Source organism: Parasteatoda tepidariorum, chromosome 5, assembly GCF_043381705.1.
Source record: "Parasteatoda tepidariorum isolate YZ-2023 chromosome 5, CAS_Ptep_4.0, whole genome shotgun sequence".
NCBI lineage: Eukaryota > Metazoa > Arthropoda > Arachnida > Araneae > Theridiidae > Parasteatoda > Parasteatoda tepidariorum.
The window spans coordinates 40,290,943-40,303,391 of record NC_092208.1 but is presented as its reverse complement, the minus strand read 5'-3'; the positions used below and the strand labels follow the sequence as shown (position 1 = coordinate 40,303,391).

Here is a 12,449-nt window from a genome sequence, read left to right as displayed (position 1 = left end):
TTCTTTTTATTTACACTGAAATAGTTCTTTAACAACTAAATTCGAAATTAAGCTCGTTTTTATCTTTGACATACGGCAAGAAATTAATATTTGCTTTATGACCTTATTATAGGCTTTTTGTGGAAGATTTTACCAATTGTACTAGATTAACACCCGAAATATATATTTTATCCTAGAAAATATATACTTTAGCATCCAAAATATATATATTTAACATTTAATGTTTAGTCTAATAAACTTTATTTAAAATGATTATCGCCACCATCACATATAAATAATCTAAATAGATGTATGAAATACCTGATAACCATATCATTTTTTAAGAACAGCCAAAATGTAAACAATTCTTGCTATTTTTGTTCCACTATAACTGCATAAAATCTTCCACGTAAACCGCAAAAACTGCTCTATTATACATATGAATAAAAATCCGCAAGAAATTTCATGAATCCAATAAAAATAAAATTATTTTTACTGAAATCAGCCAAGTGACAAAGATGGAATATTTTTGACTTGTGTGCAAGTCTCGACTTGTTTCTGCGTCTTATATGATGATTGATGGCCAACAAATAACCCAGCTTTAAACAGAGTTGACAAAATATGCTGAAGCTAGTTTCCTTTCTCATGCCATAGTCTAGAATTCAACTCAATTCCGTAGAATTAGTTATTTATCTCTAGAAATTAATGTGAGATACATGATTATATACAGATAGATGATAAAATACTGCGAGCACTTCTATACTAATTCTATTTAAACTATCTCTCTGTTAGCAGCAAATCTTTTGGAACTTTTTGCATGGCAAAACTGTTGGCAAAATTTGAAAGATCATGCTTGAAGCATTTAGAAACTTAGAAATGCCAACTTGCTCCGGACTGGACTGCAGATAAATATTTTTTAACTGTAATGTTTTAATGCATGATTTTTGGTTAGTAAATTCTATTTCCATGGTTTTCTCACCACTATTTCTAAATAATTCAAAGGCTTATCTGAAACGCCACATAATAAGAGCATACTGTGTTGAGCCTTTTAAGAATTAGCAAAATTACCCGAAAATCAGCGAGTTTTAGTGTATAGTTCTTTACCGTTCTTTAGAAGAATCCGGAGGCGTGCAACTACTTTAAAAACTTTGATTTTGAGCTCATGAAAGATAATATAAAATATAGCCCGGCAACAGCCTTTTTCCTATCCGATGGGGTACTGTCCCGAAAATTTTGTAAATAGTTGTAAACACTTATATATAATTTTTCACTCGATATTCACCAATATATTTTTGCGCATTTATTATCATTGTTTTTCCTATTTCTCTGAGGCTATGTGACTACTATGCACCTGCAAAGCTCGGGGGTAATACCTCGGGGGGAGGCGAGGCAGTCTGCCGGAAAACCTCTTCTCTCTCTTAAATTTGTTTGTTTAATCTCGCTATTTTATTTTAATTTTCTCTCAGTAAATGTTACTGAACCCCAACTTTCACCATTCAATTGCGCTTCGGCGATTTATTATACATTCCCACTCAGATGAATTAGATAGAGCCCCTGGCGGGGCTGATGCTAAGATATAGCTACCACATATGAGTATGAGTAAGGGAATATTAATGAGAAGAAAAAATGCAATGCTTCTTTATAAGAATATTAGCAGCATTTTATAAAGTTTTCTTAAAGACCGTACAAACCCTGTAATGCAAATAATTGTAAATTGCTTTTTTAGACCTGCTCACCAATTGACAAAGACTTTTTGGAGTATCAATGCTCGTTACAAAATGGCCTTGTTATTGCGGGAAAAAGAGTTAGCGATTGGCTCCCTTACAAATATGGTAAGTTATTAAACAATGTATAGGGTTTTCAAGGTTTAGGACACTATGGTAAAACCTATGATAAAAACCGCGTTTTTTACCATCCCCTCCTGAACTCTCAGAATCTATCCAGAACACTTTTTTCAAATTTTTAAAACCACTCTTTACGTAGATAAATCTTGAAAAAATGCAATTTAAATCATGCAAAAAATTTGCGACATTTTCAATATGTAACAAAATTAACAACTTAATAAAACTTTTTTCTGAATGTGGATCCGTATCTTTTCAAATATATTTAATTCTGACCTTATGATCCATGAGTTGAAATTATGTTCATTATACATATCTACATATTGTAACATGCTTTCCTGGCATTTTTTGAAGTTTTCTACGTTTTTCCATACAAATACGTCAATATTTTCGTTACGTACGTAACGATACGAAATACGTTGTCGCCTTCTAACAATTAATATTGAAAAAAAAATATTATAGAAAAATGCTGACCTTATGATGAATGAATTGAAATCATGTTTATTATACATATCCACATATTTTATTATGTCAAGGATTACGTTACGTACTTAACGATACGTGAACGATACGAAATACGTCTAAGATTTCAAACATTTAATATTGATGAAAAAAGTATTACTGAAAAATTCTCACCTGAGAATAAATGAGTTGAAATCATGTTCATTATGCATATCCACATGTTTTCCTCACATTTATTGAAGTTTCCTACATTTTTCTATACAAATACGTCAAGGATTACGTTACGTACGTAACGATTCGTGAACGATACGAAATACGTCTAAGATTTTTATTAGATGATTTCTTCTATTATATTTCTTCTATTATATAGATGATTTCTAATAGAAGATTTCTTCTCGTTTAGTATTGATGAAAAAAACATTATTGAAAAATTCTGACTTTTAATATGAATGAGTTGAAATCATGTTCATTATGCATATCCTGCATATTGTTATATGCATATTATGCATATTGTATTATGCATATTGTAACAAGTTATCCTGACATTTATTGAAATGACCTATATTTTAGGAGTAAATTCTTGTCAACTTCAGTGCTGGTCGAAAGTAAATTTCATCATTCACAGTTTTGGCAAAGTCATGGACGGGACAAAATGTTCATACATGAATACAGAAGAAGAAGAAGCAATATGTATCAACGGTAGGTGCTCGGTATGTAATCCATTTTTAGGAAAGCATCAACTACTTACATCAACTTCATGTGTTTTATATAATCAACTATAGCGGTTCATTTTTCATAAAAAAATAAAAAGTGGTATCTTGAATGTTACATATTTAGAAGGAGTAAAATATTCATAACTACGACGACTTAGCAGTTACATACAACATATACAATCAAACTCGCTTATAACGAGGATAAAAGGACCCTTAAATTTGCTGGTTACAATAGGGATCTCGTAAGAAACGGGTCCTTGAATATAATCATAAAAACCCTTAAAACTTATTAAATTTGAAATATAGTACTTACTAATTTTTTTTTATGTCTATGTAATGCAAAAGAAGTTAATATGTTTTGAAACTGCTTTATTGTTTCCTTGCTGTGTTATTATTCTTCGGATAAGACCCGGAACATCGTCATCATTAAAAAGGAATTCGTCGAACGAAAAAACATCGAAAAGGAGCTTTTGAGGAAAGAATTAGCTTCCTTAGAGATGTGTAATTAAGTTGAAATTTTATAAATCGTAAAAATATCACTTGCTAAAATTGGAGTTTGCTCTTTAAAAACAAGCAATCCTCTAATGGACATAGCATTGTACCAACCAAGTATTTCTAATTTCTTCGTTAAATCCGGGTTCTCGTTAAACCAGGGTTTTGTTATAAGCGAGTGAGATTGTATATTTACATGTAAAATCTCCAAAATCTGTTTTTCAGAAAATAAAGTGAAAACTAAAAATATGAAGCTTTTTTTGTTTTTAATTACACTAGGGAAAAAAAAATTTTTTGTATTTATACAAATACTTGATCTTGCCTGATTAGGGTTGTGTTGATTTCAAATCTGCAATCGATTTCTCTCTCCTTTCTTTAAACTGTCATTTTTACTCTTATTTTTGTCAAGATGTAAAAGTTTAGAAAGGTTATATATAACAGGGGGATGTGTAAATATTGAATCAAACTTCTAGGGGAGTTAGGGCACATCATCATGATTAAAAATGCAGAGGAACCAATGCGCAAAAATGTTTTACGCCGCTAGGGGTGCTTCCCTATTGTGAACTACTTCTTCGTGTGCTTCTAAACAGGTCATTATAGGAAAGCGCCCCTAGCAGCGTAAGACATTTCTGCACATGGGGTTCTATGCAATTTTAATGTGGAAGACGCTCCCTAACTCTCCAAGAAGTTTGACAGATTTGAAATCAGCGATTCGAAAGTACTTCATCTGTTTAAAAAAATCTTATGCAACAAAAAACAAAACCAAAAAATAAAAAAATGTTCTCCAGTGTTATCCACCCATGACCACCAATTTTTTTTAGTACAGTACCTTACACCCTTATATGTTGCAACTGTTAATAAATCACCTATCCCCATATTGAGGGATAACTTAACCTCAAGATTTTTGTAATATGCATTGAAGGCCAGTCCTGTGAGCTTGTCTGATAAATAGAACAATCAGATTATAATACAGGGTGTCTACCTGAGACGAAAATTTGCGCTGCCTTTATTCCGAATTCGACGATTTTTGATGCAGCTAAATTGAAAGATATAATACTTCAAGTAGGTAATCTTTTTTCTTAAAAAAAATATCAAATAGATATTCATTTTTGAAAAGTAGCAATGAAAAGAACTACTAAAAGATTTTTGCTTGAGTTTCTCGTCAATGGTAGACACCTTGCAATACTATTTTTACCATTAGATCACATTTTTTTCTGAATATTTGACACCTCTGCAAAACAATTAAAATTCGATTTTAAAATAGACTAAAAAATTTTATTGAGAGACTTGGTGCAAGAATTAGGTGGTAAGTTCGAAAAAAACTTTGTGATTTACTACGAAACAAGAGCAACAACCAGAACAAGAGCCAGACACATGTGTGACATCAGCTTTCTATATGATAAATAGTGGGAAAAAACTGCATTTCAACCTAGCATCTTGATTCCATTTCGTTTTCCCCTACAATTTGTAAATCGGCACTACCCTGGTTCTAGCCTCGAGGCCCTCAATTATTCTAACATTTTCTAGAATATTCTATACATAATGCATTGTTGACCGGTAAGATATGCTAAATTTTAAGAATTTACATTTTTTTCTCAATTGCTCTAAGGATAGACGAATTCAGCTACCGGCTCGCACAAACAGTAACGTTAAATATTCTCAGAGTAGACGGATTTTCGGTCAAAATGCCCTTGCCGTCGCGGTCTAACAGTGAGAGATTTTCCTCTTTATGTAACGAAAATGTGGATCAGTTCTATCATAAAGTCTTCCACAAAAGCCAATTTGTCTAATGCCTGTGGCAAAAATAGCCTTGTCTTTTGGGTTAGGTTCTAAGATTATAAGACTACTGAGTTGAATATTAATAGCTGTAAACTCAGAAATGTGTCTGCTGTTCAACGTCGGTTATAAAATAAAACAATTATAAGATATATTTTGACTTGTAAATATGCCTATATATACATTATAAAATTTAGTTGATTATAATAGCATCGTATACATTGAATAGCACTTGACTTAGATTGGAATATTTTAATATAGAGAAGAAACCGCAAGTTTCACATCCAACAGGCAACTTCTTCCGTTTTGTAAAGAAACTTTTTTGAATGGAAGGTAAAATTTATGTCTTAATATTTGATTATTGGCGTTAGTAAATTTTTTAAGTACTTTTGATTACCATGTAAATACAAATATATATGTAAAATGCTCCTTTGATCCAGTTATCTCGTGACGAGGCTTTTCCAAGTATTTACAAAAGTAACCAAAATTCAGCAAAATTTAGATTATAGGTCTCTTTTACTCAATAAAATCTTTTGAAATGAACGAATCATTTTGTTTCCCTGAAAATATAAGAATTTTTATTACATTTCATGTGGGTAACGGATTTTAAAAACCATTATTAAAGTCAAGTTTGTTTGTTTTTTTCAGCTTGTCGACTGTTCTGGAAAAATTGGTTCATTTAAGCAGAAGGATAAGTGTGGAATATGTGATGGAAATAATTCAACTTGTGTCAAATTTCAGAATACATTTTGGAAACGACCTAGAAACAGAGAATACTATTCTAATAAAGGTACATTTAAAATAATAATATCAGGTTTGCCGGAAAATTCTGTAAAAAAGTGGTAGGGCATTTACCCTTATATACATATATCAGATGATCCTGGGTTTCAAAAGCGGTAAGGCATTTGCCCTTAAATGTATATATCCGATGATCCTGTTTCAAAAACTCAGAAGCCTGACCAACTATCCTTTCTGGAGAAATTATGACATAAATAGACCTAGAAATCTGAAAACCCAAGACGGCTTCATCCAGAGTTGATAGTTCTCTTTAACTTCATCACAAGGCTTCTATACTACCTCTGCCAATGTGTCGCTGGAATATGGCCCCCTCGATCTAAATATAAAAATAGTGAAAAAGGACATATTTCTGAACAAATGAAAGCTATTACCATGGAAACTATACACGATCGATTTCCAAGAAGAGATAGGTTACATTTGTTTCCAGATAGCTCCATGCTAAATACGTAAGACGGTGGTGGAGCTAGATATCTTGCAAGATTTTTAACTTTTATCTCTGAGATCATTTACTACTGCCTTTGATGGCTATTACTACAGCAGAGTTCAACAGTTATAGCTACGAAGATCTGGCTTTGACAGGACGGTAATTTTTTTTCTGATTCCAAGTCAGCATTACAGACTTTATCGCAAAATAGAATCATGTGGAGATTTCTTTTTGTTACCCACCACTTTAACTTTAATAAAGCACTGTTTATTTGTTGTTAACATACACAGAGACTCCAATTATTTGAGGCTATTACAATTTTTTTAAATGGTAGTAAAGTGAAGCAAATGTTTTTGAAACAAACAGAAAAAATTTATTAAAACAGTAGCATTTGCCTATCTGACTTTTTATAGAAAAATGATTTTCCTTAAAAAAAAATAATAAATAAATGCACGACGAGTTTCACTCGTTAAATTGGGTTAAACTGAACAAGGGCTTACATTTATAATTAGTATATAAGCCTGCATATATATGTGCAACAATAAATTTCACATCTATACTCATGCAGGCTTCTGTGATCATTACAAAGACGGCTTACAGCCCTCGTCAAGACATGAAGAATAGATGGCACAAATTAGATAAAGATACTAAATATATTCACCCATGGTTAGGGTGGAATTCGAACTTCTACTAGGACGGAATTCGAACAGCTACTTCAACTATAATTCCTCACATATACTTGGGATTAATCCAAATAGTTTGTTACTTTTATCAACAACATAATTTTATTGCCAATAGAAAGAAAAGCGACTAAAACTGGATTATATAGTCACCTCGTGACCTAATATGTAAACTTCATAATTGCAATCATTCCATTACTTCAGTCACCGGGTAGTAACATCGTGTAATACACATATTTTATATTTTCAGATTATCATTATGAATATGATGAAATATTTCGTATACCAACTGGAGCAACAAATATTCTTGTGCAAGAAGCAAGCAAAACAAACTTCTTGGGTAAGGAGAAAATTCAATTCTTGCATTATTTAATTTTCTAATTAGAATACTTATGTTATCTATTTGTTGAAAGAAAAAGAAATGGTAAAAAAAGTCAAATAGAATAACCTAAAATTCAAACTCTTAAGATTTCATTTCTAAAAACTTTGTTTACCATTTTTCAAAATGTACTGTTTTGCTTTATAATATATTCCAAAACATTTACAGTTAAGAGAAAAGCTGTTTCTTTAAAGTTAGCTTTAAATATGTATCAATTTTGTCAGCAGCAGGAAAATCATGAAGTAACTTAATCACATATATTAGGTGGGTCGGAAAGTAATATCGTTTCGGTGCATTTGATATTTGTTATCAAGATTTTATTTTTAATCAATAATGTATTTACCCTCGTTAGCAACAACCTTTCAATGCCGTATCGAAAATTAATCGAAAAAAATGAATCGGTTTTTAAGACTAACGAATATTTAATAAGCCGAAACGACATTACTTTCCACAATTCACCTAATATTAATTTTAAATCTCCACTTTTGTCCTGATTCAACAGGTCAAATACCATCCCTGTTCTACGTAAAATGGCGTAGATTCAAGCATATGTAGATTAAATGGATTTTTTTCTTACTTTTTTAATTACCACTAAAGCTCCTGAAACGGCATTATTCCTTAAATTCAGAGAGAAGTATGCATATTAATAATATCAACATATTAACAGTTTCTTGCTTTTAAACAAATGCAAATACTAAAACACTTTACTACTACTAAAACACTTCAAAATGCAAATACTAAAACACTTCAACTTTGCTGAAATTTTAAAAGAAATAATGTTTCAAAACTACTCTAGCACAATTGATGGAGAATAAGTTAAGCGTGATATCGAGTTTTTTTTTGCTAGTTAATCCAAAATTTCTTATTTTATTTATGATTAAATAAAATTAATTGACAATGATTCTAACCATCATTGCATTGTAAACTTAAACAAATATATTACAACTGATGATTGAAGCAGGAAAAAATTTGTCAAACCTTATCCTTTATTTCGTTACCACTTTCAATATTGAGGGGAGATAACACTTTCTAGTCAGATTCTTTGCAGGGTGCTACAAAATAACGTCGACGAAATGAAAGAACACACAATGAGGATGAATAAAATATCACATTGGATCGCTAGAGCAATATGGAACTGCTAAATGAAAATGCATATGTGATATGATATGCACAAGAACAATAAACAAAAACCATGCTAATAACTTCAATGTTTCTATACATGTCACACACTTGTGTACCAATAGTACTACTACAAGAGATGTTCAAACTTTGGGCGAGATGTCTTGAGACTCGAATTAATAGACGCTACAAGGAAAGCTAACATACAAGATATGTCTTCTCTAACATGCAAGATATATCTCGAAAATATCCTGCTGCCGCAACAATTCAGCATCTGCTGTAGTAGTCATTAAAGTGTAACATGTGTTGAAATACAACAACAATAAAACACTGTTGTATGATTTTCTTTTTATTGTTGTATAATACGCATAATATTGAACTCCCTCTAGCGATTTCTGATAGCATTCATTGTTGTTTGCAAAGCAGTACAATAAAAAAAATGCGTACAAAAATTTATTAATATGCTTTATTTTAGAGAAAAAAACAAAATTTTAATATTGAAAATAAAAAAGAGGTTTCGATAATTCACCATTTACAGAATTATTTTCTCAAAAAAAAACTGTGTTGTTTTTCTCATTTTAAGAAATCATTCTTCGGTACATATCATTTCTGCTCCTCAAGATACTTTTGAATCAAAAAACTTTCTACCACACCACAACTAGTTAGTTGAACAAAAATTTATAAATTTGGTGTAATACTCAAGTATTTCATAACCCCTACCATCAATCTACGTTTTTAGAATCCTTGCCAAAAATGAAATAAAATAATAAGCATATAAGGGTTTACAAATTTATATAGAGGGGCAAAAACGTTATCAAAATCGAACGAATCACTAATGAGGAAGGATGAGTTTAAAACATAAAAATCAGGTTGATAACCATACCAATAATAACTTGAAGGAGCTTCTGATCACTTTCAGCTTTCTTTTAGCTATCTTCGTCGATCAAACAGGTTCGTATGCTTTTAATCTCGCCATCTTCAAAAGTAGTTCGTCAGAATTTGATTACGTTTTTGATCCATAAAGTGTACATTTTTTACTTCATTTAAGATACAAAAAAAATCATAAAAATACATATGAAAGCAGGTGATTACGAAATGCTTTATATGTTCTAAAAACGCGAATTATAAGTTTCCCTGTGATAGTGAATTGTTATTTTCTGTCAAGATTTTAAAACATTTTCTATATGCATTTTCTGCTTGTCCTCACACAGCTTTGGTAGACCAAAAAGGAAAGTACTTCATAAATGGCAACTGGAGAGTTGATTCACCAGGAAAATTTAACGTCCATGGATCAGAATTTATTTACAATCGAACTTGGGATGGAACAGAAATATTGACTTCAATGAACCCTACAAGATACATACTTATTGTTTTAGTAAGTTTGAATTCATACATATTTTCCGTTGCATTACATTGTTCAACAAGGTTTTCCAAAGCTCTGTAACCAAGGGAAAAAAAGCTACAGTTTAAGTGCCTTGCGAGTGAAGCAAAGCGACGATTTTAAACTATATATGTATATAATTATATTGAAAGAATTGTCTGGGTTTTAGAACAGACAAATGACTTAAATATTTTAAAATTTGGCGAAATTTTTCCCGCTAGATATTAAATATAAATTATCAAAATCACTACCTAATTCTCAGTTTTCGAAAATTTTTATGATTCCAGATAATTCAGCATTGGAGTAAGTTTTCTTATATTAATTAGATTATAAACGCTTTTCATTTTTACAAAACTGTCGCTTTTCTTGCTCACTTTTCTTGACGTTTTGAGCCATTTTCAGAATAAGCATCGACAGTGTTGGCTTTAGATTGGCTAAATATTATCTAACAGTCATAAATAACAGTTGTCAACTCAGAACAATCATTAAAATAACATATTAATCGCAAAAGCGCATCATTTCATATGATGACGAAGCCTTCGAAAAATAGATTTAAAGTAAAACATAATTAGAGCTTAATTTTTGTTTTTTTTAAAGATATTAAATCTTTTGTTTTAAGGTCATGGGAAATGGAGACGTTCCAACAGTGCAATATGAATACTGGATGTCAACATACAGCCACAAACAACGTACAAGTCAGCAACATACTTCATATCAAGCAGACCCCTTGGAACAACGTTCCTATCACACAAAATTTAATGAACCAAAAACGAACCCAACTCCCGTTACAAAAGAAATTACTCTATCACCAAAACTCCAAGGCTACAATTCCTTTTACCACCGAAATGAGATTTTAAAGTCAGTTCCTTCGTGGAGCATCAAAAGATTTTCTAATTACAAGAATCCTCTGAATATTTTATCTTACCAAAATCCAAATCATATTTATTCTGTTGATGGAGGAAGCACAACTGAGGCTGCTTACTGGAATCAAAACAAAGCGAAAGAGGTCACGAATAATATAGTTTATCAACAAATAAAATCCAAGAACCTTCCCATTTTGAATGATAAAATAGTTCCATTGGATAGTGCTGGAAGGCCAACTGGAACTTCAGCGCAGATGGGTAACCAAAACAAAGTGTTCGAATATAATGTGCAAGATGATTTTCTGAAGCAGAACATTAAAAATAAATCAAATATTGAAACAATTATTAACCGACGAAAAGAAAAATCATTAAATACAAGGGGTAAAAGTAAGTATGCTTATAATAAAATTTTTAACTATTATTTTGTTTTTAACTAGGAGTGTTCATCCCTTATTCGTTATCGCTCACTGTCTATCGGAATTGCTTACACAGTTCATTTCAAATCGCTTTGAACATTTTTTTCGCCATAACTTTTGTTCCATAATACAACTTTTAAACTTTAACCATTCCAGAACCGGGATCACGTATATGTAATCGCACCTATCACCCTACGCGGCCCACGGTATCTTATATAAAACGAGCCTTTCTGACACTAGCAGCCCAAGATCATACAGACGTGATGACAATATGCTTCTCTCGTATTACATCACGGATTAGCAACAAAAAAAAAAAAGATTTTTTTTTTCCCCTTCGTTATTTATTTGAGATTACATAAATTAATTTCATTAAAATGAAAAAACTTAATAATTTTATCCCTCCAAACCTAAAAAAAATATATTAAAAAAATAATCACAAGTTTTTTTCAGACATAAGAATACGTTGATGCAAAAAAAAACTATAATGAGATACCTCCAAGTGACGCAGTGTTGGTATCCCGATCCTGATTGGTTGTTAAAACGCAACATTTGTTTACGTTAGCAACTGTTCTTCTATTTCAAGCCAAGCCCATCAAGTATCAATTCTCTTGAGTGACCCATTCTATAGTCTTTGACAAAGATTCTTTAAACAATGATTGCAATTCTTTCACTACATATTTCTTACTTAACACAAAGACAGGCATGAAGCCATATAGAACATAAACAAACTGAATATGCGTCGAAGTTGCCAGGTACACTAAACAAAAATATATCACTGTGACAATAAAATACATAAACAATTAATAAATCTAAGTAAAAGACGTAGACGTGAAATTGTATTTTAATAAATTTGATGTGCGATACAGCGCTGTATTTAATTAAATTCACATTAATTAACATTCTAGCTTAAATTTAGCTCAACTTTAATTAGCCACATTTGCTTATAAACGATCAGCTGGCGCTGACTCATAGGTCACATGAGTGGGTATCCGTGATCTTCTTGAAGTGCAAATATCCAATTCTACTTAGATCGGTTTTCCTTTTACATCAAATCCGAATAGGGAAGAAAAAACTGAATTTTGACATAAAATAACTCAAAAATCAACAAAAACATTTCTATATTAAA

General features: G+C 31.3%; 1 protein-coding gene across 1 annotated transcript in view; it reads left to right on the top strand.

The window, feature by feature from the left end:
- The window catches only part of LOC107450815 (ADAMTS-like protein 5), a 65,028-nt gene that overhangs the window by 44,537 nt on the left and 8,042 nt on the right, over positions 1-12,449 (top strand). The window contains exons 5-10 of the mRNA XM_043043204.2: positions 1,706-1,811; positions 2,853-2,992; positions 5,912-6,053; positions 7,416-7,505; positions 9,875-10,038; positions 10,664-11,294. Of these exons, the coding sequence (XP_042899138.2) occupies positions 1,706-1,811; positions 2,853-2,992; positions 5,912-6,053; positions 7,416-7,505; positions 9,875-10,038; positions 10,664-11,294 (1,273 nt within the window). The remainder of the gene's footprint in view (positions 1-1,705; positions 1,812-2,852; positions 2,993-5,911; positions 6,054-7,415; positions 7,506-9,874; positions 10,039-10,663; positions 11,295-12,449) is intronic.